Below are 25,186 nucleotides of genomic sequence, written 5' to 3'. Positions count from 1 at the left end.
GCATTCTGAACGTATGCTTCAATGTTAAAACAGTGGAACATTTGAGCTGTCTTTTTCTGGTGAAAAAGAAATATGGAGGCATTTTATCATAAATGAACGGCTCTAAGATATGTGTTTGTTTGGTTATAGGTGTTTGTTACAGGGGTGTGTGTGCTTGTTGGTGGTTGTGTTTGGATACGTGTGTGTGCTGTAGCTGGGCGATAAAACGATCTCGATAGTGGATAGCGATGAAATTAACGCTGATAGAGATGATAAACGCCGGGCCTTCCTTAATACTCTATATGAATTCATCTAAAAAACTATGAAACGGCAGAAATGAACGCAACAACCAGTCAGACCTCTGCTTTTGGCTTGCACGTCAAAGTAAATGCTAATTTCCATGCGATACTTGCATTGAGCCAGCTGAGATGGAGAGGAGAAAAAGACGAGGAGAAAAAATCTCCTCCAAAGGTGAGGAGATTGTTGACAAAAGGTTACACTATATGGAAAGGGTGTGGATGTTCCAAAAGTGACACGGAACAGTACCCTACCCGCTCTGCAAAACATGCCGTTGCTCAGCGCAAACCATCACGCCCGTCCCGAATGAATATTTATTTAGCGACCACATCGACAGTGTGAAAATGTGGTTCGAACACGAGTATGGCTGCAAGTTGTGTCCTTTGTGTGCCAGTGATGTTTGTCTGTCTGTTACAGATGTATGTGTTAAGATGTTTGTGTTTGTTAACAGGTGTGTGTGTGTGTGTGTGTGTGTGTGTGTGTGTGTGTGTGTGTGTGTGTGTGTGTGTGTGTGTGTGTGTGTGTGTGTGTGTGTGTGTGTGTGTGTGTGTGTGTGTGTGTGTGTGTGTGTGTGTGTGTGTGTGTGTGTGTGTGTGTGTGTGTGTGTGTGTGTGTGTGTGTTTGTTTACAGATGTGTTTATTACAGGTGTGTGTGTGGAAGGGGGGTTTGTTTGATTACAGATGTGTCTTTATTGTCTCCGCCAGGCCGAAGGCATGGTGGAGAATATGTTTTCGTTCCGTTTTTCGCTGTGTGTCCAAACTAACACTGGTCAAGCTTCACGTGACAATATGTTGAAAGGGTGTGCTTTGATTGGCTAGCGAGACGCATGGCGAAATACATACCTATAAATAGGTGAGTCACTTTGAAACATTGCGGTGCATGTTTTGAAGTGACATCAGTGCCATCAGCCAAGCTAACATTTAGTCAGGAGATAATAGCAGAAAAAGTTCCAATCTTGGAATAAATTCCTTACCAAAAATCCTGCTGCTGGCGGAGACTTGTGCTCAGGAACAGTCAGGAACAGTACTTTCCAGTACAAACTGAGATCACAGCTGAGATCACACAATGCAACTAACTCTCATTACGCAAACTGAAGAAGCAGGAAATTATCGTCTGAAACCTCATGAAGAAGCAAAGGCGCAATGCCGACAGCAGAAAGCCAAAGCTAAGAAACAGAGACAAAGACCACTTGAATCCCTAAATGACAAAAAACAAAGACAAGCCACAAATGCTGACAACATGACACAGCAAAGATTGCTACATTCTCTGGAAGAAAAAGTACAAGAGTCTGTAAAGAACATCAAAAGGAAAAGAAGGCACTGGTCACAGTATTCAATAGATGAAAGACAACATCAACGAGCAGATTACACCAATAAGAAGAGATGCTACAGATCACCTAAAGAACTAGAAGACGTTCAAGCTGATGAAGCTAGTGCCGCATTCTTGAAGATGTCAGAAAGTGCACCCAATTATGTCTGTTTCTCCTGTGAACGAATGCTCTACAGAGAAACAGTGGTAAAGTTAAAACCTGCAAAGTACACAGCAACAATAGATACTGTAAGTCTCCTGGACAAAGACCCAACTGCAATCAAGCAAAACAACACTTGGATCTGTCACACATGTCATCGCTCCATTAAAATCAGCCTCAGATCATAGTAACAATGGCTATTCGATGGTTGATTTGATTGTGGTTGCTTGCCACCTCTATATCTCATTAGTTATTGCTATAATAATATAATTACTATGATATAGTAACATGTTCTATTTTTAGTAAGAATTAGAACATAAGAATTAGAACATTCCCAACATTCCTAACACAAGTCTGCTGGCGGAGACTTGTGCTCCGAGGAGCACATTTTCTAGTTACAGATGTGTTTGTGTGTGTTTACAGATGTTTATGTGAGATCTTGGAGGTTCAGTCTCCGTCGTCATGCTGTAACGGCCAGGCGAGATCGACAACAGTTGCCAACGGCAACGGTAAACAACCGCCCGATGGAGACACCATCGTCATCAGCGACAGCGATGATGAAGGTGCATCCAAACCACAAGTCAACGGGTCAGTAACACCACTATTAACTGCATTCTCATTCAATATTTCATTTTCTACCTACATGTACCCTTCAACCAAAATGGCTGGCTATCCACAGGTTTTGTAGTAATTGTTGAAATATTAGGCCTGAAATGTCAAATGTTCAAATCATGTATACTTAAAAGGGATAGTTAACCTCCAAAATGACCTTCTTTATATCGATTAGTCACCCCGTGGAGACTTGAATTTCATGGATTTCTTTTTAGTTTTTGTCGCATTCCTAAGCCAATAATTTGATGACCTGCAGCGGTTCCGGTAGGAGACACAAATAGTCTCCTTTGTGTCTCCTACTGGAACCTCTTACTGGTCCGCTCGTCATCAAATTTAAACTTATATCAGACCATTTTCCTTTTTTTTGGGAAGTATTGCCTATTTAACATTGATGTTCCCACTCTGGCTCATGGAAGATGTAGGTTTGAATCCCGACTTGTGTTTATGTGACAGGGTGAAGAGGAAGTCTCTGACCCCTGGTGTGTTCAAGTACAAGGTGAAGCTCGTTAAGACCGATGACAGCCCTCCGTTTCTCGCCAAGGCCAACCAGATCAAGTAAGTGTTCTTAAAGGGGTGTATGTGATATTTCTTTGTTCAAATAAGTGTTAAATAGCTCCATGTTCTAATAGTAATCATTGCTATGTAGAGTGGGGTCTTGCTTTATCTACAGCTCTTTAGTAAACAGACAATATGTGAAAATAAGTGAAGAGATAAAATTGGAAGAGATAAAACGAGAAATAAAGAAATAAAGCAAACTAAATTGGAACTGGAACACTATAAAATTGAAGCTAAAGATCTATGTGGAGTTCTCTCTCTCCTGGTTGGAAAAATGAAAATGTATTTTTAAGAGACGGGGTGACCGCTGTTACCGAACAAACACTTCATAGCAATGATTACTTTTTGAATATAGAGTTTAAACTTTTTTAATAAAACCATATCACACCACCTTTAAGTATGGTCATATATGGGTAACATTTCACTTCATCTCCCATAATAACACTTATTTGTCAAACATTGACCCAGGCTTTATTTGACACCAATAAACAAACTCAACAGTTCTCACAATTAAATACTCATTTAAATACATTTTTGATAACAAGTAACACATTATTGTCTCTCTGTAGAGCTTTGTATTGTTATTATTCTGCTTTGTACGGTTGTTATTGTGCTTATTGTTTTTTTATTATTAATTGCAGTCGTAAGAAGAACGGCCTGTCAAGGGAGAGACTGAAGCTGTTGTTAAAACAATACTGTGAGCCACATGATGGATTCATACGACTTAAGGTATGTACAATACAGCCATAAAAACATGGAATAAAGTTCTGTCTTTCTGTCGTTGGTAGGCATGTAAAGATTTATCGTATATCGATTTAAATCGATTCAAAGTGGTGACGATTTAAATCGATGCAATAAAATATGACATTGCGATGCAACCAGCAGAGGGCGCAATCGAGTCAGACTCCCTACCTTGTTGTCCGCCTACTATTTTGTCCCCTCAGGGCCACCATAGCTGCCTGCGTTCGTCTCTTCTTCACTCACTGAACAACAACAGGCTATGAACGGCAGAGTGGGGTTCACGTCCTCTCAGGCTATGAAATCTAAACAACTAGGCGATCGCACTGTATAAAGAGGGAAATGTGCGTCGCATGTAAACATGTTTATTTGATTGATGAATTGCCCAAACTATACCGTTTACCCCCTCCCCCGTCTGACGACGTTGTTAGCTGTCTGATTTAAACTCTGTAGGAAACATACAACTGATAAGGCTTAATGAAAACGGCTAATTCTGGAGCTCCTCGGTGCGGCTGCAGAGTACAATGAATAATAATCTAATTTAATAATTTAACAATTGTATCAGACCGCTGACAACACCAAACTCCTTTCAACACTGCCTTTCATATATATAGCGAATTTCATTGATATTAATCAATTAATTCTTATCTAATCTCATTTGGAGCAGTTTAAAACAGTTTCCCTTATTACTGTACATAAATGTGTTGTTTTATACAGAATGCTGAGAATGTAGCATAGATAAAAAATAACTTGTAAATCCCAAGGCTAAGCCTTAGTTTGTTTATTTGAAGGTTTTCTTTATAATTTATTTCATCTGGGATATATGTTTTAAAATTCATTTATTTCATTAGACTTATATATTTAAAGTTATTATTTTACAAATAAAAAAGTATAAGTCTTAATGTGACAGTTCATGCATGTACCTTGTGAATAAAAATGCTTTATTTAATTTCATGTATTAAAAAGAGGATAAGAGAAAACATAGTTTTTTAAAAATACATGATTTTTGTAAAATAAATAATCAAGGTTTTCAGTAATTTGTCTGGAAAATAAATGTGCTAAAAAAAATCGTAAAAAAATCGTGAAGAATCGTGATTCGAATCGTATCGTGAGTTGAGTGAATCGTTACATGCCTAGTCGCTGGGATATCATAGTCCTATCGGCATGTCTTTGTCTTGGCTGACGGTGCGTTTTAACAGCGGGCGATTCAGGATAGTATTTTCCGGAAGTGCATTATATGTCTATGAGAGCCAGCAACTACTGGCGATGAGGCGAAGTGGGCGGGGGGACGATGTTGATCTGAAAAGATGGATTTTATTTATCTTTTGGACGATACCGCCCGGCGATCGTCCGGAGACTCGCCCGCTGTTAAAACGTACTGTAACGCTTCTCAAAGTGGGGACCCCCAGGGGTTCTTGGAGGGGGTTCCAGGGAGGAAGTAAAAGGGGGAACAGTTTAAACTCTTGGAACTCCAGCATTCATATTCTGGGGGGAACATTAGCCAAAATTAGCAGATCTACAAGCTGAGCTTGTAGATCTAGTCTAAGTCTAGACTCTCTAGAGGGTTTAAGTGGTTAAGGCCTATTTCATTTCTCTGCTATTCAAAAATATCTGACACACAAGCTCAAAACGCGTCACACTGAAACGCATTGGGTGCTTGTAGATCAGCTGTTAATAAATCTTCCTAATATTGGGGTCCATGGCACAAATGCTTTTCAAATTGGGGTCCTTGGACAAATGCATATCAATTTGTGGGTGCTCGACATAAAAATGCTTTAGAACTGGTGCTCAGAAAATGTAGTTATACTTAGTTGCTGACACTCACACACTACTGCAACCATGCTAATCACACAACCACACCACAGTAACTATGGCAACTTCAACACCAGCACAATAACAGCTCCACCACAGTAATAACACACATGTCATCTACAGATCTATTATCCACTTAAGTGATGTGTTTGTGTTTAAATAGCTCTATATTCCCATAGTAATCATTGCTATAGTGTGTTTGTTTGTTACTGAACAAACACTCTAGCGTTAACCTATTAACAAGCTACTTTTTGTTCACACCACCTTTTGAAGTGCTATGACTCTTGGACAATTTGAGCTTTCCGTTTTGTAGTTAACCTTGTTGTGATGTAACTCCAAATATTGGCAAGATAGTCTCCTCTGTTGCTCACTGAAACTGCTCTCAAAGTCACTCTTTTAGTACAGTACATAAAAGGAAGTTTTCTCTTATTTTATTTTTTTAAGTCTTGTAGATTTTTGACAGTTCACCCTTTGTCGAGTCCCGCCTCTCTTCCGTACCCGTTGGCTATTGTTGCTAGGTTGGACAAAAATCCTCTCTCCACCAGCAACTACCATGGTGTTCTTCAGTTGCCTTGTATTGATATTTAATGTATTCAATTCTTATTTTAAACTTGGTCTTAGTAAAAAGGAACTCGTGACAGTACAGTGACTGGGCATAACGTGTTTTTTCCAACGTGTTTAGCAAACTTCAGCATAAACAATGCTGCCACGTGTAAGTAGCCTGCTGGTTGGTCGGTCAGGCACCAATCGGAAGGCTTGACAATGAGTGAATTTTCGCCTATGATAACATGCCTATAACAAGACGCCTATAACAACACGCCCAAATTAGGGACGCCAAGGTTGAAAGTAGGTAGTAATTAAATGTGTGTGTGTGTTTTGTCAGCCATCCACAGTGTCTAAGTTCGGCCTGTCAGAACAGACTTTCTCTCAGTTCTTTCCTGACGAGCCACCTCACTTCCCCAGCAGTGTCCCCGCCAAGCCGCGGGGGCGCCCCCCTGGACTCACCTCACCTGGACAGGTGAGGTCTCTTTTGTGTCACGTTAATGTACGGTACAGTTTGTAATGTGTTATTTTGATGTATGAATACAGTTCTCATGGCGTGACTGAAGAGAGGTTTTCTGGATGTGTGCGACTTCTTCTGTCAACTTTACTCATAATATTTCCAGCTCAGTAATTAACGGTCTAGCGATCACAGATTAGGACTACAATAAACAGCAGCTGTAACTAAGTAGGCCAACAGAAAGTGACATTTCAAGCTATGTAGTTGGTAGTTAAAAGAGAATTCTGCCCGACGTTTTTCTTACCTTTATTTATGATATCCTAGGACAAGTGGTACAGTAGAAAAAAAACATAACTCCATCCCGAGTCGACCGCAGCTAAAAACCTGAGCCTATGGGGCTTGCGCTAGATCGCAAATTTATTGGCGTTTTTTTTGAGTGATCTAACGCCGTTATGGACAGAAAAGCCTCCACAATGTTTTTGTCCCAAATGTGCCGCCGTAGTGTTGACAAAGTGACGTGGATGATGTCACGGGTGAAATCTCGTCTTGTAAGACTTCCAGAGAAGCGCATCCAACATAAACACTGTGGAGTGTTTTCTGTCCATAACAACGTTAGATCTCACCAAAAAGAAATGTTATTAAAATATCCATAGGCTCAGGTTTTTAGCTGCGGTCGACTCGGGATGGAGTTATGATTTTTTTCTACTGTACCACTCGTCCTAGGATATCATCATATCATATATAAGGTAAGAAAAACGTCGGGCGGAATTCCCCTTTAACACAAGACACTATTATCTAATGTTAGTGCTAGTCTGCAAGGGGAAACGGCTGCAGGGTCTACTGCAAGAGCTTGTGGAATTTTCAAACGATTTTTCTTTGTTGAAAAGACGGAGATCTCCGTCAATGGCGGTCAAGGGTTGGATTTGAAATGACGGAGATCTCCGTCAATGGCAGCAAATGTGTTAACACCAGGACGGAGATGCATGATCATATTAGACGTGCAACCGCACCGCACGTTATGTTGGCAGGGCACTGCAGGCACTTTGCATTCTTTGTCGTCGTCGTCGTCTTTAAAGAAGTGCAACAACACTGCCGTCTTCCTCAAAATTGTACTCGAGTATAGTTACTCGAGTCAAATGTACTTGCTACTTCCCTTGTCGTCTTGTAGGAGAAGAGAGACGACACGATGCCCTCTGCCAACGAAAGAGACAAGATGAGGAGAGAGAAGGAGGACCTACAGGAGGCCAGGCGGAGGGAGAGGGAGGACAAGGAGCGTCAGAGGGAGGAGTTCAGGAGGAGGTTTGAAGAGGAGAAACAGAAGAGGAAGGAGGAGAAGGAGAAAATGAAGCTGGAGAAGGAGATGGTGAGATCTCGCATATATTGTCCCATCAGTATTGATGGATAACTAGTGCAGTCATTTATATTTACCGTTTAAAAAAAACTATTCTATCGTATGTAGTTGTATGTTTATTTCTGTAATTGTTATGTTTGTATCTTGTTGCTTTTAAGTTTGGGGACTGCAGTTGGAAATTGGCTTCTAGCTAAATCCGGCATATTTAAAATCATGTACAGATGAATTGCTGTGTTCTGTTCCTGTATTGAATGTTCATTAATGTGTGTTCATCAATGTGTTCACCAATGTACAGTATGTACCTATGCTGCTATAATAAACACAGTGTTGAATTGTGTGTGTGTAAAACATGAAGGCATGCTCTTCTCCTTTAGGAACGAGAGAAGCTGAAAGAGGAGAAGAAAAGATACGCAGAACGAATGAAGCTGTGGAACAAACCCAGAGAGGACATGGAGTGTGAAGACCTCAAGGTAGAAACCCAAAACATTCATAACACATTGATGTCAGACTGATTTTAGTATCTACCAGTGTCCAGGCGTTGCTGTCAGACTGATTACAAAATCGATCAGTGTCTTAAGAGTTGCCGGCGGACTGATATAAAAATCAATCAATTTCCAGGAGTTGCCCAGTCCAGTTCCTGTTCACACCCGCGTTCCGGCGGAGCTGTTCGGAGACGTTCTGATGGTTCTCGAGTTCCTCGGAGCATTTGGAGAATTCTTCGACCTCAAAGACGAGTTCCCCGATGGCGTCTCACTGGGTCAGAACAACTAAACTAATCGTAGTTAACATTCTTCTGTAAAAGTACCCACATACATTACTAATGTCAAGTCAATTAACTCATTTGTTTGTAAGTATACCTTTGAAGCCGGGAACCCTTTTTGGGGTTGTTGTTGCTATGTACAGTATATAGCAACATGCATTTCTTTAGTTTTTCAGAAAACTTAGGTCAGGATTTAAAAGGCGTTTTTAGAATCGGCCTCAGGTCTAAATGACTTAACCAATTGCTTGCAGATCAGCGGTTTTCGGCGAGGAGATTTGGTGTAGAGGGGGGGAAAAAAGGATGGGGTCTAGTTGCGACCCCGGTCAACTAAGAATACAGGGTTTAAGTGGTTAATGGAAGTTCCCCAGGTTCTGCCTCTCCTTCACGTGTTGCTGTGTTCTGTTGTGTCTACCAGAGGTCGTGGAGGAGGCGTTGGTCGCTTCCGACCCGGAAGGCCCTCTGTGCGAGCTGCTGTTCTTCTTCCTGTCGGCCATCTTCCAGGCCCAGACGGAGGAACAGGAGGAGGCCCTGGCTGAAGGTCAGACACACTGTTAGAATGGTTGGTAGAGTACTATGAAAGCATGTGCCCAGGGCTGAAACAAATAAGATGTTAGTTGATGTCACCAAGTACCTAGATGGGCTTGTCACAGAGAAGTGTGTGTGCTACATTTTACTTTTGGTTACTTGAAGCAGGAACTATTGCTGGGTTAGTGGGACATTAGCCTCTGCCTAGAGTCTAGGCCACAGGTGGAACTTTAAACCAAACATTTTCATGTCAAGGACCTCCAACTTGATATGTATTTGGTTAGGACGACCCCCGGTCGATTGCATTTATTCATGTTTGTTATTTTCCCTCTCCTGTGTACAGGGGTGTCAGAGGCTCGTGATGATGAGACTGACCGCGATCACTTGGCCATCAGCGCTGTCGCCTCATTGACCGCTGCCTGGTCTCAGCTACACCAAGGTAACACTCACTCACACACACACACGCACACACTTTTCTCACTCACTCACTCACGCAAGCACTCATTCTACACCAGGGAAACACTCACTCACTCTACACCAGGGAAACACTCACTCACTCTACACCAGGGAAACACTCACTCACTCTACACCAGGATAACTCTCTCACGCACGCACTCACTCACTCTACAGCAGGGTACCATGGTATCGGGTCATACTTTACTTTTTACTTTATTTGTTTATTTAGACAGGACAGAGCATATTAATGAACGTCACATGAACGTAAATACACCGGATTTCCTCACACAAAACATAAAATCAGAAAAACGGACAGACAAACGGTGGAATACATTTACATAACATTACATAGCCTAAAAATAAACCTAAAACATGATCACAAATGGTTCCAGCTTTGGTTTTCACATTGAATTTAAAAGATGGAAATGTAGCTCTATCCCTTATACTGTATGTAGAGGAAGCCCATTCCATGCTACACAACCCTGTACTGAGAGGACATTTTGACCGAAAGTTGTTTGCCGGTGCGGCACTTCACAATCTCCTCGAGTGGTTGCTCTGGTACTGATTCCTCTTTCAGGCTTCCTTTTAATTAATTCACTAAGGGGGTCGGGCACAGACTCTTGTATATGACCCCAACCTGTTTGAACATTTTTGAAATTGTCGAAGCGGGTCATAATTCATAATGATTTCATTTGACCCATTTGAGACCTGAGGCCGATTCTCCAAATGCCTTCTAAATCAGTAGTTCTCAAACTTTTTCGTAATTCAAAATTATTCAAAAATGTTCAAACACTTTCAGGATTTTCGCTGCAAGCTTGTACATCTGCTATTTTTGAATAGCCAAGGCAAAAATCTAAAGTGACACAGATGCTTTCCCGGTTTTAATATGTCAAACTAACTTTGTGATGTGTCACTTGCCTGTCAGGTTGTCATATTAAAAAGTTGGACCTGGACAGCTGCACCCTGTCTGAGATACTCCGTCTCCATATCCTGTCCTCGGGGGCGGACTGTACCCACGGCAACGCCAAGTTCCGTTACCAGAAGCAGGGCGGGTTCATGTCGACCGACGACCCGTGTGTCGAACTCCGATTGGCTAATCCTGCCCTCCTGAAGCGACTGGCCCGTACCTCCGTGTACGACCTGACACCAGGTATAGTAAATCTACTGCAATCTATGACCTGACACCATTATACTAATCTACTGTGTGTGACCTGACACTATAATAATCGGTGATGGAAGAAGCGCTCACGTTTTTTACTTAAAGGTAGGGTAAGTGATATTTTTTGGTAATGTTTTGCTTTTTGTTAGAAAGGTTAAAGTACTGTATTCTGATAGTAATCATTGCTACAGAGCGTTTGTTCAGTAAAAAGAGTCTCCCATGTCTCTCCAGCTCTTTATTAAACAGAAAATGCATTTTCAGTGCTCTCTCCTGATTGGTTTAATTTATTTTCACTTACCTGAAAATGTACTATATTCTGATTACTAAAGAGCTGGAGAGACCCCTGTGACCAAACAAACGCTCTGTAGCAATGATTACTATCAGAATATAGTACTTTAACCTTTTTAACAAAGAAAAATATATACCAAAACATATCACATATCATATCTTACCCTATCTTAGTCAAGTAAAGTACTTGATTAAATGTTCTTAGTTACTTTCCACCACTGATAATAGTGTGTGTGTGTGTGTGTGTGTGTCTCAAAATTTTACTTGACTCTTTTTTTTTTTCTTTTTTCTTTTTTGGAAAAACATGTTCAGAACCCAAGATATGATGATTTTTTTTTTTTTTTAACTCTTTATTTTCAGAAGTTTTATCAGACAATACATAAAATCGTACAAAAAAACAACAGAAAAAACAGCAGTAAAAATAAAACATACAGGTAAAAAACAAAAACAGAACAGGAACAAATAAATAAATAAATAATAGAGGTCATGGGACATTTGGTACTAGTAATAATAATAAGACTGAAACATGTTGACAGTATTTAAGATCAAATACAAAGTACAATATACCACAGGGAGGATACAACCATCATCAAGGATCTGGCTCGCTATCTAAATAGTCCAGCCACTTCCCCCATCTTTTTTCACCCAGCTCCTTTTGGAGCCTCAAATAGTAGGTCATCTGCTCTAAGAGATGCAATTGTCTCACAGTACTGATAAATAGTCCCATAGTAGGGCAGTTTTTCTGCAACCAGTTCTTTGTAATAGCTTTTTTGCTTGCTGCAAGTAGAATCTTAAACAAGTAAGAGTCATTCTGACTTAGTCCATCCGGGGTTTGTCTAAGATACAAAGATTCAAATGTAGTTTTAACACTGAAACCTAGAATCTCTGAGATAAGTGTTGCTACCTCCTCCCAGAAAGGTTGACTTGCAGGACAAGACCAAAAGATATGTGCATGGTCAACCATAGTATCTCCACATTCCCTCCAGCAGTCAAGCTGGTTTCCAGTTTGTTTAGATTTCTGTTTGGGTGTGATAAAGAAGCGGATTTGTTTTTTCCAGCAAAAGTCTCTCCAGGTCAAGGAGTTAGTAGTCGTTGATTGTGTTTCCCATGAGTCCGACCACACTTCATCACTTATGTCAATGCCAAGTTCTTTTTCCCATCGTTGTTTCACATATATCGTAGAGTCCTTATTCAATGACATAATTCCATTGTATAGTTTACTTATAATACCTCTATTACTGCCTGAGTTATATGCATCAACAAATACAGTTATTATAGTTGGTGTGATCCCCGGATTGGACCTTTTTATTTCTTTCCCAAAAAAATCCCTTAACTGTAGATATCTGAAAAAGTCATGCTTAGCCAGCCCATATGTCTTACTCATATTTTCAAAACTGTCAATATCCCCTTTTTTAATCATTGTACATATGGAGGTGACACCAAGACGAACCCATTGTCTATATCTGCCGTCCAGTAATGCTGGCACGAAGGCAGGATCATATGCTGGCCAGCTTAATAGCTTAGCCTCCTTCTGGAGTTGGAAACGTTTAATCACTTCTAACCATTTTAAATGAAACATTTACCCATTGGCTCACTGTCTGAAACATCCCTTTCTCTCCCTCAGTGCAACCTAGTAATGACTGTATTGGTTTATCCATTAAGGATAGCTCTATGTTTTTCCATTTAGCAATATAGGTCCAAGATATGATGATTTGAAGATTTGCTGCTCCATTCACTCTTTGTTTAACTTCCAACTTAAAAATGCTGTATCTCGGCTCCTGAGCACTTCTTTTTTTTTACAATGAATTTTGACTGTGGCACTCAGAGCCAAAATTCCATAAATAAGCTTGGCATTGAATGAGTTAAGTAAAGTACTTGAGTAAATGTTCTTAGTTACTTTCCACCACTGATAAGTGTGTGTGTGTGTGTGTGTGTGTGTGTGTGTGTGTGTGTGTGTGTGTGTGTGTGTGTGTGTGTGTGTGTGTGTGTGTGTGTGTGTGTGTGTGTGTGTGTGTGTGTGTGTGTAGGAGAGAAGTTGTCCATCCTTCAGGTGTTGTGTGGGAAGCTGTTGTCTCTGGTTTCAACCAGAGACTTCATTGAAGACAACGCGGACGATCAGAAATTTGGCAAACAGGAGCTGAGAGAGACGCGAGCGGAACAGCACCGCAGAGACCGAGAGGAGGCCGCATACAGGTAGGGCTGTGTCGCATTATACTTGACCATTAATTGTCGCTCAAATAATTGAGATTAACTATTTTAATTGTGTTTCTGACGTTGAACATTACGAATAAAAATGACATTTATCTTTGGAAAGATAGTATTGAAAAAGTATTGCGATTATCTCAAATAATTTCAATGAATTAGGCGATTTTGTAATTTGTATTTGCCATAAAGGTATAGATATACAAGCTCACAGCGCATCACGAAGCACACTTGTACATCTGCTATTTTTGAAAAATCTTGAGTGTGTGAGAACTACGGGTGTAGAATGCATTTTGAAGAATCGGCCTCAGGTCTTAATGGGTTAACACATGAACCCTGGTGTCCCTATTCTGAGGCCGAACATTCAGCGACTATTTTAGATTTACAAGCTCATTTCAGTCTCTTAACATAGTAAAGAGACAGAAAGGAGATTCCTCTGATTGTGATATTCTTTCCTAATTCAGTGTTGTTGTTTTCTTTCTTCCAGAGTTCGTGTTCGTAAAGAGGAGAAACTGAAGGAACAAGAGCTCAGAATGAAAGAGTTGGAAGAAAAACTGAAAGAAGACAGAAACGGGTACAACGTGCAGACTATGAGATATATTTATTGCAGTGCTTGTGACCATAGCCGTACATTAATTGTGTGTTGTGTGATTGTGTATTTTTGTTGTATTGCGTGTATATTAAGTATTTGACTTGTGTATTTTGTAGTACTGCGCATCGAGAGAGTCTGACAGGACAGAATACTGAAGATGAGGAGGACGACGCCTCTAACAAGAAGACAGGTTCCTATATCCTTAATCTATTTACTGTATTCTGTCTGTCTGTCTTTCTGTCTCTTGTCTGGCTGGCTGGCTGGCTGTCTCTCCCTCCAGGATTTTCATTCTGTACTACTTTGAATGTAATCTAACCCAGTGGTTCTCAAACATTTTTGTGTCAAGGACCCTAAATTAATATTTCATATTTGGCCACGGACCCCCATCTGAAAATATTTTGTGCCTGGAACCCCCTCAAGGACCCGCAGCGGTCCTCAGACCCCAATTTGAGAACCACTGAAGTATGCAGACGGCAGAGAGAGTTTCTCTCTCTCTCTTACTAACCTGCACCTCCTCTCTCCTGCAGTTGGTTTCAACCAGAAGGAGAAACACAAGATGCTCTCCTCCTCCACTGCTGCTCCCGTCAGCCTCACAGCCGAGGAGCTGGAGGAGGAGCAGCAGAAGGTAAGATGGAGTCTCCTCGTCACAGCTGTAGAAACACGTTACAAAGTAGCTAGGCCTGTCTCACAAGTATTACATAATCGTGTAATCGCAATTATATGAGATAATCGCAATTATTTTTGCAGAATTGTCATAATCGTCTACATGTTTCAAAATTTTCAAATAAAGCAGAAATAACAGATCTACTTCGTGACGCGTTGTAAGCTTGTAGATCAGCTATTTCAACTTTTTTTTACATGTATAAAATGTAAATGCATATTAAATATGTTAACAACATTTGTACATTTTATGTTATTATTATATATATTTTTAGTTAGTTGTCATATCTGCCCCGTGATTTTTGATTATGAAACCTAAAAGGCAAACAGACTTTTTAATTTTATTCACATGTTCCAATGTTCAATGCCAGACACAATTAAATCGTTAATCGCAATTATTTCAGTGACAATTAATCGTCAACTTAAATTTGCGGCCCTAAATTTGCGGCCTATCGTGACCAAGGGGCAAGGCTGAGATATTTACGATGAGGCCGACAAAATGGCCAGAGTGGCGCTGTTTTACCCTGCGCCGACCTGTGAGTTCAGAAAGAATTTATTTTAGCGCAAGTGAATGGGTTTTTTGACAAACTTTAGACTAGATTTTCTTACTGTAATAAAAATTGTCATAAATTCTATATGCTTCCAGTCGCTAGTTTAAAGTCTCCTTTCAATCATCAGGATATGCGTTTTGCTAAATTATGGTTCTATTTATTATAAAATTGACGATAAAGTAGGCTATTCTCTAGGAGGGGCGGGATGATTTGATTGACACGCTACACAACCAATAGCATTCATTCCCCGCCCCCCGCTCTTGATTGACAAGTTACCCAACCAATAATGGTCTGAACTCATTCTGACGCGTATTGAAAGATGGCGGACCTACCGTCTTGTAGCAAAGGCTTCATTTTCGGTCTGTAGAAAGCAGCGGAGGGGGTTTGTCCATCTCATTTATACAGTCTATGATCGTGACGGCCCTAAAAGTAGCGCGTCACCGTAATCGTATTTTTGCCGTAACAAGTATTCTGTAGGGATGCAACCGTTAATCAAACTAATCAATCATTTAAAAAGATCTAACCGATAATACATTTCATTTTAATATTAGGTTAGTTTATTATTCCCTATCTATTGCGGTCATTAATCCAAATGACTTTTTTTATTACTTTCTTTGTGATGGTGGTGCTGTGGAAAGCATGTCTGTTGCACTAGTCTGTGTGTTTCTGCTGTTTTCCTTATTTTATTTCCGTCAGTCAAATCAGTCCGACGCCTGTGACTATCAATATTGTAATGAAATGTTTGCAGCCGAGGCTCTGTTATAACTGCAGTAGTGACGTGTATTTTGTGTGGCATTGCACGCATGATTTCTCAGGTTCAAGAGCTGCAGGATCGCATCCAGAAGGCCTCCTGTCGCACGGCTATCATTCCTCTCGGCAGAGACAGACTCTACAGGCGATACTGGCTCTTCCCGTCCACCTGTGCTCTGTTCGTGGAGGACGATGCCTTTGGCCTGACGGAGGACATGCTGGAGCCCCACCCTGCACCTCCCTCACAGGATGGAGAGACGGAGGATGGAGCGCAGCAGGACACACCCATGGACACCCACAGGTACCAGGGTTATTAGAGCTAAACTAAAAACAAAGATAAAAGACCATAGCCAAATTCCAATACTGATGTGTTAATCCTCGTGTCGGCCCCTCAAAGGAGTAGTACACCCCAAAAATTACTTATTTTCTATCAATTACACACTCGATGACCGGGTGGCTGCCCACACGGTCATCAAATTATTGGCTTAGGAATGTGACAAAAACTAAAAAATCTCCATGAATTCAAGGCTTTATGAGGTGTGTAATTGATAGAAAATAAGTTCTTTTTTGGGAACCCAAGATATTATCTGAAGATTTGCTGCTCCATTCACTCCTTGTTTAGTACTCTGTTAATCTGTCCTCCAACGAGAAGACAAGGATGGAGAAATCGAATGACCTAAGAACCCTCCTCGGTCAGTTAATGTTACATGGATCACTGGTAACGTCGCTAAAGGAACGTCTTGGACTGGTCATGTTATGGGTCACTATTTCTCTGTACGTTTTACAGGAATTTATCTGCATGACATGCGTTCTCCCATAGATACACCAATGCATAACAAACCGCAGGATTGTGTCAATAAACTTTAGTCAAACCATTATTGAATTTGAAAGTGACAGCCACATGCTCAGTTGTTTATAATGAGGGTGCAATTGGAAAAATAACACACGTCATTTTTGGGGTACAGAGGCTACGTTTTATTTATAAAAAAGAGACGACATGAGCTGATTCAACAGCTTTGGTCCCTGTTGTTCTTGTCTTCCAGTTTAAGTGGGACACTTTACTCTCAAGCAGGCATGACCGTGCGTAATGTTTACATTAAAATGAGTGAAATAATCCATCTTTTCTGTTAAGCCCCGCCCCCATCGTTGCCAGTGGCCCGCCAGTCATCCGTCCCAACCAATGGGCTTTCTACAGCTCTGTGGAGGAGGTGGAGCAGCTGATGGAGGCGTTGAACCCTCGAGGTAACAGAGAGAGCGGCCTGAAGGAGGCGCTACAGCAGGAGAAAGACAGAATCGCACACATCCTCAACAACAACACTGCTGCTGACAAATATAACTATACAGGTAATCGTCACAGTCTGTTGCAAACCTCGTATGTCCAAAACTAACAATAACCTGTGTTCCAATGGATTTATTATTTAGTCAGGGGCTTTAGGTAATACTTTTCATTGGTTAAATATTTATGAAACCCACTGATAGATTAAAGGTTGTGCAAGTGATTTATTGTTTTGGGTTTGTTGTTCAAATGAGTGTTAAATAGCTATAAATTCCCACAATAATTGCTACAGTGTTTGTTCAGAAACAGGGGTCTCCCCCCTCTTTAGTAAACAGAAATACATTTTCAGGTCGGGATACCAATTTTATCCAGTCAGGAGAGTGAACTCATACAGGATACAGAATAAACAAGTACAATTGGAATTGATGAAACAAAAAAATTAATAAACCAAGTTTAAAAATAGCAGATACAATGCTTTGTGAACTTGTAGATCCACTACTTTCAAAACTTTGTTACACTCTTGTACGACTTGGTAGGTCATTAATTCAAAATAATTCAAACATAAAAGGTTGAAATATGGAGACACAAGGTTTCTGCCTGAAGAGCAGCTGCATCCACATAAAGTGAGGATTCAATCTTCCGGAAGAATTCCTAGACAACTGTCTCCTTCTGTCTTTCCCTCCTAGACAAACCGGAGTCGTCGTCGCGTTCTGTCCCAGAATCCTCTGCTCCAGCTGAGAGTTTCATGGAGAACCGACTCAGAGATATGCTGTTGGACATCGAGGACAGAATCTACCAAGGAAGTCTGGGAGTGCTGAAGGTACACACACACTCTCATACTGTACATGCACACACACACACACACACACACACACACACACACACACACACACACAGGTGTCCGGGGGGGGGGGGGGGGGTTCCACTTTTTATACCAAGTAGGCACAGTTGCTCTCATTTATCTGACCACAGGATGCAGGTTCACGTGTCATTTCTGAAATGCTCGTATCCTGCCTGCCACACCAGGTCGGGTGCTGAATGTGGCGGCTGTGGCTGCAAGCGATCATTTAAATATCACGCCCTTAAATATTCTAGTTTCAGAGGCATCGCTCCTAGAGTTTATGACAGAAGAGAAGCGGAATAAGGCCAAGAAGAGCAACTTCTTGAAATTCCTTGGGAAAACTTTGTTTCCTCTGCAGACATCTTACTCCCTGATACCTCCAGTACCAACAAGCGAGTTCTAATTTGAATTTTACTCAGTTAGAGCCACTGCCTGTTTGCAGTTGTTAGTATTGGACATTGGCTGTCATTAACGGGACTCGCTTTTCACGGTCTTTCGTCCAGGTCGACGTGGTTTTGAGGTATGCATAGTTTCTGTGAGATTAGGTTTATGGTTAGGGTTAGGCATAGTGTCTGTTAGGTCAGGGGTAAGGTTTAGGCATAGTTTTTGTGATATTAAAGGTTCGGGTTTAGGCGACACAACACAGGAAGAGGGAGTCCCTGGCATTAACATGTATATTAATACGTTCTACTCTTTCCTCCTTACTTCTCCCTCTGTGCACATGGGCGTAGAGCATGCAGAGAGAGACATGGAGAGCAGCGTTGGAGAAAGGACAGTATGACCTGCTGGTCGCCGACGGCAGACAGAACGGAGAGATGAACGGAGGAGAGGAGATGGAGGTGGACTCCTCACATCTACACATCAGCACCAAGGACAGGTGGGTGGATGATGATATAATCATGAATTTCAGTTGTAATTTTTGTTGGGATCCGGGAACTGTCTGGATCCAGCATTGAGGAACCGGAGTCGGTTCTATCATATTTGGAACATGTTTTTATCCCACTGTCACTGGTTCTCAAACCTTTTAATTTCAAGGACCACCATAACTCTCAGTTACAGACCCATAAGGGTCCATTTGGAACTCCCTCAAGTACCCCAGAGGGTCCCTGGACCTCAACTTTGATAACCACTATGTATGCTATACTGCATGTATGATTTGAATTTGTGTTTTCAAATTGTATGCATGGGAATCGTTAAAGGGAACCGTTTAGGAATCGTTAAACTCTTAAATGATCCCCAACCCTATTTATAATGCACTTTACATTTGAACAAATCTCTGTTTTTAAACATGAGTGCATAAAGCCTAGAGGTAATAATAATAATAAGGCATATATAGGGAAATTATAATGTATTAAGGCATATAAACCTTATTAGCCAGGGATCCTTTTAAAGGAATCAACAGACTGCGGTGCTCTCAGGTGGTCAGGGAGGGTATTGCACAGTCAGGAGGGCGGCCTAGCAGAAGGTACATATTTTTTCTTCTCTTCTGGGTGGTGGGCATTTGTAGAATCGTGTGAAAGCACCTAATGTCTTCTCTCTCTCTCTCTCCCATGTGTGTTCTATAGAAGTTCATTGAGTGGCAGCTGTTCAGTGCAGTTGTTCAGACTGCAGGAGCTGCGAGGGGAGGTTGCCGGTTCCACTGGTACCGGTAGCGGAGGTACAGGGACGCCCCAGCCAGTGAACAGCACCGTTCGCTGCCTTGCTCACGCCCTGGCTCAGATAGAACAGGGAATCGAACGCAAGTTCCTCAAAGCTCCTCTGGGTAAGGAACTACACCTGGTAAGACCCAGGACAACTAGCTACAAGTCCAGTGACAATAAACATGATGATTGAATATTTGTGTGTATGTCCGTCCAGGTGATGATGAGTCAAAGAAGGACCAGAAGAACAAAAAGAACAGGAAGAAAGATGATGACCAATCCAGTGAAGGCAAGATACACACACCATCTGTCTGTCTATCTGTCTGTCTGTCTGTAAGATGGCCGTTACCTTGTCTATCTCTGTCTTATGGCAGTGACCTGTGTGTGTGTGTGTGTGTGTGTGTGTGTGTGTGTGTGTGTGTGTGTGTGTGTGTGTGTGTGTGTGTGTGTGTGTGTGTGTGTGTGTGTCGGTCGGATGGTAATGACCTGTCTCTCTCTCTTTCTCTCTGTGTGTCAGATGGCAGTGACAGTGGTCGGGTGTGTAAGACAATTTTGGAACGTTGGAGAGACTCTCTGCAATCCTGTTCCAGTCTTTCTCAGGTCAGTACCGCTTGGAACCAGTTCAATACCGGTTAGAACCAGGTCAAACCGCAAGCATGTCATTCACAAGACATCTGTATGCAAACTATGGGCGGAAGTGATACTTTTTGTAGTTGGCTAGCTAGCCCTCTAAACTACATTTTGGAATCAGTTGGCACTTGGTAGCCTATAGGCTCCCAAGGTCCCAGGTTTCCAGAAGGTTGAATAAAAAAACGCTCACAATAATCGTATTGCGGATATTATAATTAATTGTGAAATTGTCCTCAGTCATACGCTAGGATGAATAAGCTTTTGTTGTGCTGTAAATTCAATACCACTTAAACCCTTTATACTTGATCAAACTGACCTGTAAAGAACGTATTTGGTACGCTCTTATTTCACTCTGCACAAATCAATTCATCCAAAAATAGCAGATCTACAATCTCACAACTGAGCTTGTAGATTGTCTATTTTTGGCATAAAAAGAGATGCCAACACTGATACAACAGATTTAAAAAAAGTAGCACTATCAATCTGGTGTGTAAGAAGAGAGAGCTATAGTATGTTTTGAGTGTACATTATATGAAGTCGAAGTTTCCATTTATTGTCTCCAGGTGTTTGTCCATCTGTCCACTTTGGACAGGAGTATTATTTGGGCAAAGTCTCTCCTCAACACTCGCTGTAAACTGTGCAGAAGGAAAGGAGACGCAGAGAATATGTTACTGTGTGACGGATGTGACCGAGGACATCATCTGCACTGTCTGAGACCCAGACTGAAGGTACACACACGCGCGCACACACACACATCTGCACTGTCTGATAGAGATGTACCGATACAATTTTTTCCTTCCCGATACCGCAACGCTCAGCACGGCGGCTCGCGCTCGTGCTGCTCGTGGCTCAAGTCACCTTCAGGTGGCGCGCCTCCGTCGGTGAAACCGAGTGCACCTTTTTCAATCAGACTTGTTTGTCCAATCGTACTGTGACGTATACACCCAATGTAAAATTATACACAATATACACACAGCCATCAGCTGGGTGAAGCTGAAACTGAATTGAAAAAAGGTCTACCATCACTTCTTTCTCCTTCTCTCTCTTTTCAACTGTCCTTTTTGACTCTCGTCTCTCTCTCTCTCTCTGCAGTCTGTCCCAGAAGGAGACTGGTTTTGTCCAGACTGTCGGCCCAAGCAGCGTTCCGTCCGTCTGCCCTCCCGCCAGCGCTCCTCTATTGATGAGGAGGAGGAGGACGACGACGAAGAAGAGGAGTCTGAGGAGGAGGAAGAGGAGGAAGAGGAGGATTCGGATGAGGAAGAATCGTCTGCTGAGGAACAGGAGCCAGTGAGGTGTGATCCTAGACCAAGAGTAGACATGTCGGACATTTTATGTTTCAGGCAGCCATTGTTTTAGACTACTTACCAACTACATTTAACCGACTACATAGCAACTATAACAATGTAGAATCATACAAACATAATGACGTCTTGGAAGAGAAAATGAACACGTTGCCTTGTCAGTTTGCAGTTTGTTTCTGCAGTTCTTGTATCATTTTGTAACTAGTTGAACATGTAGTAATTATTATACATTTTATTTATAACGCACTTTACATTTGAAACAGTGCTACATGGCATAAAAAGTCTAAAACGGTCTCATGTCATTTGCTTTACATTTGTCCATTTCTATTATAAATCTGCCTACAATCTATCTACGCGTTGTGAGCTTGTAGATCAGCTATTTTCAAATAGTTTAAATAGGGCTGAAGTGGTCAATGTATGTTTTGTAATAATAATCAAAAAGTACAAAGCAACTAGGAATTTAAGTTTGCAAATAATTGTAGTGGAGCAGAAGTACAAGAAAATCGGAAATACTCCAGGAAAGTAAGGAGTAGTTCACCTAAAGAATGACTGATGAATTACACACCCCATGAAGCCTTGCATTCATGGAGATGATTTAGTTTTTGTCGCATTCCTAAGCCAATAATTTGATGACCGGGTCATCAGTCAGTGTAATTGAGAGAAAACAAGTCATGTTTTGGGTGAACTACTCCTTTTAAGTACCCGTATTTTCTGCACTATAAGGCGCATCTGAGTATAAGGCGCACCTTCAATAAATGTATTATTTTCATATATAGGGCGCACCGCATTATAAGGCGCACTGACGGTGCGCCTTATAGTGCGGAAACCAAGGGAACCAATATTGATACATATATAAGGCGCATCGGATTATAAGGCGCGTCCGCACTATAAGGCGCACTGACTGTGCCTTTATAGTGCGGAAAATACGGTACAGTACTTGAGTACATGTACTTAGTTACTTTCCACCACTGCTAATAACCGAAGCAGGTATACATCTTATTGGTTTTAAACCCTCCCCCTCTCTCTCCTCTCTCTCTCTCTCAGCAGCAAGAAGGTGTCTGCAGCAGTGAAGTTGCCCCCGTCCTCCAAAGGCTCGGCTGTGAAGTTGCCCCCGTCCACTAAGGGCTCCAAGTCGGCCAAACAGGGGGGCTCGAACCAGAGCACGCCTAAAGGTCAACAGGTGTCGTCCAGAAACGGCAGCTCTGCTGGGAAGAACTCTTCAGCTTCCAAGTTAGTATCTAGATCTATACGCACGTAACAAACTGATAAGACTACTACTAAACCTCCGCCCCGGGACTCTCCTAACCCCAGCTCACTTTGCTGGGCTGGGATGGCTCAAGGTGGTAATCAGAATCAGCTTTATTGTCACATCACAGGTTTACAGAAGCAAAAACATGGGAGAAATTAGTTTTCATGCAAGTTCTATAGTTTTGTTATTTCCATAGAAGGAAAAAAAAGGAAGACCCAAGACTTAAAATATTTTGTTGTCGTTGGATAAGATTTTGTCCTCAATTCCCTGCTGTATTGATTTTGGTACCATTAGGAGAGATAACAGGCAAGTGTTGATCAAAATGACAATTCTTTCATCAAGTAATGCAGATGTTTAACAATAATTTAACCCTCAAGAGCGTAAAATGAAACGGGTCCATTTGGCTTCATTTTACACTTGAGCGTTAAAAATCTATATGGAGATCTAAATGGAACCCCCTCAAGGACCACTGGTGGTCCCCGGACCTCTGGTTGAGAACCACTGACATAGGGTAACTGACACTGGTGGTAGACAGAGTACAGCAACTTGCAATGGGTCTGCTGGTCTTTAAAATACTTGGAGGCTCTCTAGAGTGAGAGATGCCCATGGGATGCCCCAGAGGGAGCTCCCCTGACCTGGTCCCCCTAGAGGCACAAACATGGGGAAGAATGCATTCTACTATACTGCCACTGGAAGCGGATCAACGTATGAGAATACAATTACACAATAGGAACACTTTTATTATTTTAGCAACGTTTTGGTCACATAGACCTTCTTCAGGCATCTGCTGAGCGGGTCATTTTATTTTATTGCTATACTGCCACCAAAATGTGCTATGCCCTACCAACAGCCATGAAACTTCTCGATTCCCCATCCACTTTGAGAACAGACCTAAATACTGAAATTATAATTGGACTTGCCCCCAGAGAGTCAAACAGCACACTCCCTCAGCGAGCCCTGTGGGAGTGGCAGCCTCTGCCTCTCGCCCCACCCCCTTGTTTTCTGTAAACATATCTATTATTGCTTTTAGTGTTGTCTCTGCTGATATGTAATGTATTGTAAGTCTTGATGATGAATTGAGGACAATGAACCACAATGGAAACAAACAAAAAAAAAGCCCCCCCAAAACAATATCTTTAAAATGGACTTCTCATCACATCCCAGGTCTTCAGCCAAAAAGGCCACGCCCTCCTCGTCGAAGGGGACCCCGGTGTCCAATGGCAGAGCTCCTCCCCGGGCTGGGGTTCGAACCAGCAGCCGCCTGAGTACAGAGATCCTGGCAGCTCCCACCAGCAAACCGTCCTCCGCACAGAAGAGAACAGCCACTGGTAATTCACCACTTAAACCCTCTACACTTCGTCAACGAATACTTTCTTGACCGGGGTCGGTTCTGTACTTGCTCCACTCTCCACCCACCTCTAAACCAAATATGGGGGCACCAGCTCAGTGACTTTGTGGTTAGAGTGTCGCTCTGAGATTGGGAGGTCAGGCCATGTCATACCAAAGACTCTAAAAATGGGACCCAATGCCCCTCTGCTTGGCACTCAGCATCAAGGGTAGGATTAGAGGGTAAGTCCCGACAACATACTGGTGTCATGTCCAGGGGTGTACTTGTACATCAAGCCGCTTCATGCTACTGAAACAGGAGATGGGCTCCTGCCCTATGGGACACGTTGCTTGGCAAGGCTTACTTACTACTACACCATAGCAGATCTTCAAGCTCACTAAGCATCACGTTTCGATGCATTGAACTTTTAGATCTGGTATTTTCGCATAATATGTTACCCCATGAATAGGAATGTTAAAGGTTCAAGTGGTTTAGTTGTGATTTGTATGCCTCCGCCTGCGGAGAGCAGTGCCTTAGGGCCCAGATCTGTTCATGAACATTTCCAGTGGTCTTATTTTAATTAATCACTATGGCCAGGAGAGGGCGCCCTACTGTCAGTAAATGGCAGGATGGTGGCAAAGTCAGCTTAAAGAAGAATCTCTCTGCACTTCATAATTATTACTTAGTTATTGAGTCACTGGGGTTTGTAGTTGTCTGGTTGTCTCTTATACTGGTAAAATGTAGACTGTGATATATTGACTAGAGCTTAAGATTTATGGCCGTCTTAGCCCATCGGGTCAGGACTTGCCAGGCCGAATTTGTCAGCTTCGGGCGGGGCTCGGGCAGTACATTTATAATAGGCTACATTTATAATAGCAGCGCAGCATAATTGCCCAGAATATATATTTCATTATAGATATTTATTTATCATATCGTCGTCTGTCTTTTTCCAGAATGATAATTTATTAGTAGTATGTTTTGTAACCCCATCTTAAACTAGAGACTGTTGTGTACATTGATCATATGGCCTTGGCATAATGTTATTACTGTTAATATTGGTTCTGTGTTAGGACCGTGCAGCATTGGTTTTGTGTTGGTACGCGCGTAATTTAGTTTCAAACAGAATTCTGGGAATCGTAGTTCTAACAGACAATGAACCTCCCGGC

The 25,186-nt window shown here is 41.8% G+C and overlaps 1 protein-coding gene across 2 annotated transcripts in view; it reads left to right on the top strand.

Moving 5' to 3' along the window:
- baz1a (bromodomain adjacent to zinc finger domain, 1A) overlaps window positions 1-25,186 on the top strand; it is a 35,908-nt gene that overhangs the window by 4,804 nt on the left and 5,918 nt on the right. Inside the window, exons 4-28 of one of the 2 annotated variants that reach the window (XM_084045085.1) lie at window positions 2,169-2,333; window positions 2,811-2,912; window positions 3,554-3,641; window positions 6,346-6,480; window positions 7,631-7,825; window positions 8,188-8,283; window positions 8,432-8,570; window positions 8,989-9,111; window positions 9,442-9,537; window positions 10,480-10,704; window positions 13,029-13,194; window positions 13,691-13,777; window positions 13,912-13,985; window positions 14,323-14,420; window positions 15,822-16,057; window positions 16,889-17,100; window positions 17,719-17,852; window positions 18,605-18,750; window positions 19,439-19,635; window positions 19,731-19,802; window positions 20,031-20,113; window positions 20,707-20,871; window positions 21,236-21,435; window positions 22,492-22,674; window positions 23,858-24,021. In XM_084045085.1, the coding sequence (XP_083901211.1) occupies window positions 2,169-2,333; window positions 2,811-2,912; window positions 3,554-3,641; window positions 6,346-6,480; window positions 7,631-7,825; window positions 8,188-8,283; window positions 8,432-8,570; window positions 8,989-9,111; window positions 9,442-9,537; window positions 10,480-10,704; window positions 13,029-13,194; window positions 13,691-13,777; window positions 13,912-13,985; window positions 14,323-14,420; window positions 15,822-16,057; window positions 16,889-17,100; window positions 17,719-17,852; window positions 18,605-18,750; window positions 19,439-19,635; window positions 19,731-19,802; window positions 20,031-20,113; window positions 20,707-20,871; window positions 21,236-21,435; window positions 22,492-22,674; window positions 23,858-24,021 (3,581 nt within the window). Of the gene's footprint in view, window positions 1-2,168; window positions 2,334-2,810; window positions 2,913-3,553; window positions 3,642-6,345; window positions 6,481-7,630; window positions 7,826-8,187; window positions 8,284-8,431; window positions 8,571-8,988; window positions 9,112-9,441; window positions 9,538-10,479; window positions 10,705-13,028; window positions 13,195-13,690; window positions 13,778-13,911; window positions 13,986-14,322; window positions 14,421-15,821; window positions 16,058-16,888; window positions 17,101-17,718; window positions 17,853-18,604; window positions 18,751-19,438; window positions 19,636-19,730; window positions 19,803-20,030; window positions 20,114-20,706; window positions 20,872-21,235; window positions 21,436-22,488; window positions 22,675-23,857; window positions 24,022-25,186 lie in introns of both variants that reach the window. The other variant, XM_084045084.1, reaches the window with a different exon arrangement.

The sequence above is a fragment of the Gymnoscopelus microlampas genome, assembly GCF_963454915.1.
Source record: "Gymnoscopelus microlampas genome assembly, chromosome: 20".
Classification (NCBI taxonomy): domain Eukaryota; kingdom Metazoa; phylum Chordata; class Actinopteri; order Myctophiformes; family Myctophidae; genus Gymnoscopelus; species Gymnoscopelus microlampas.
This window is presented reverse-complemented; position numbering and strand designations above follow the sequence as displayed.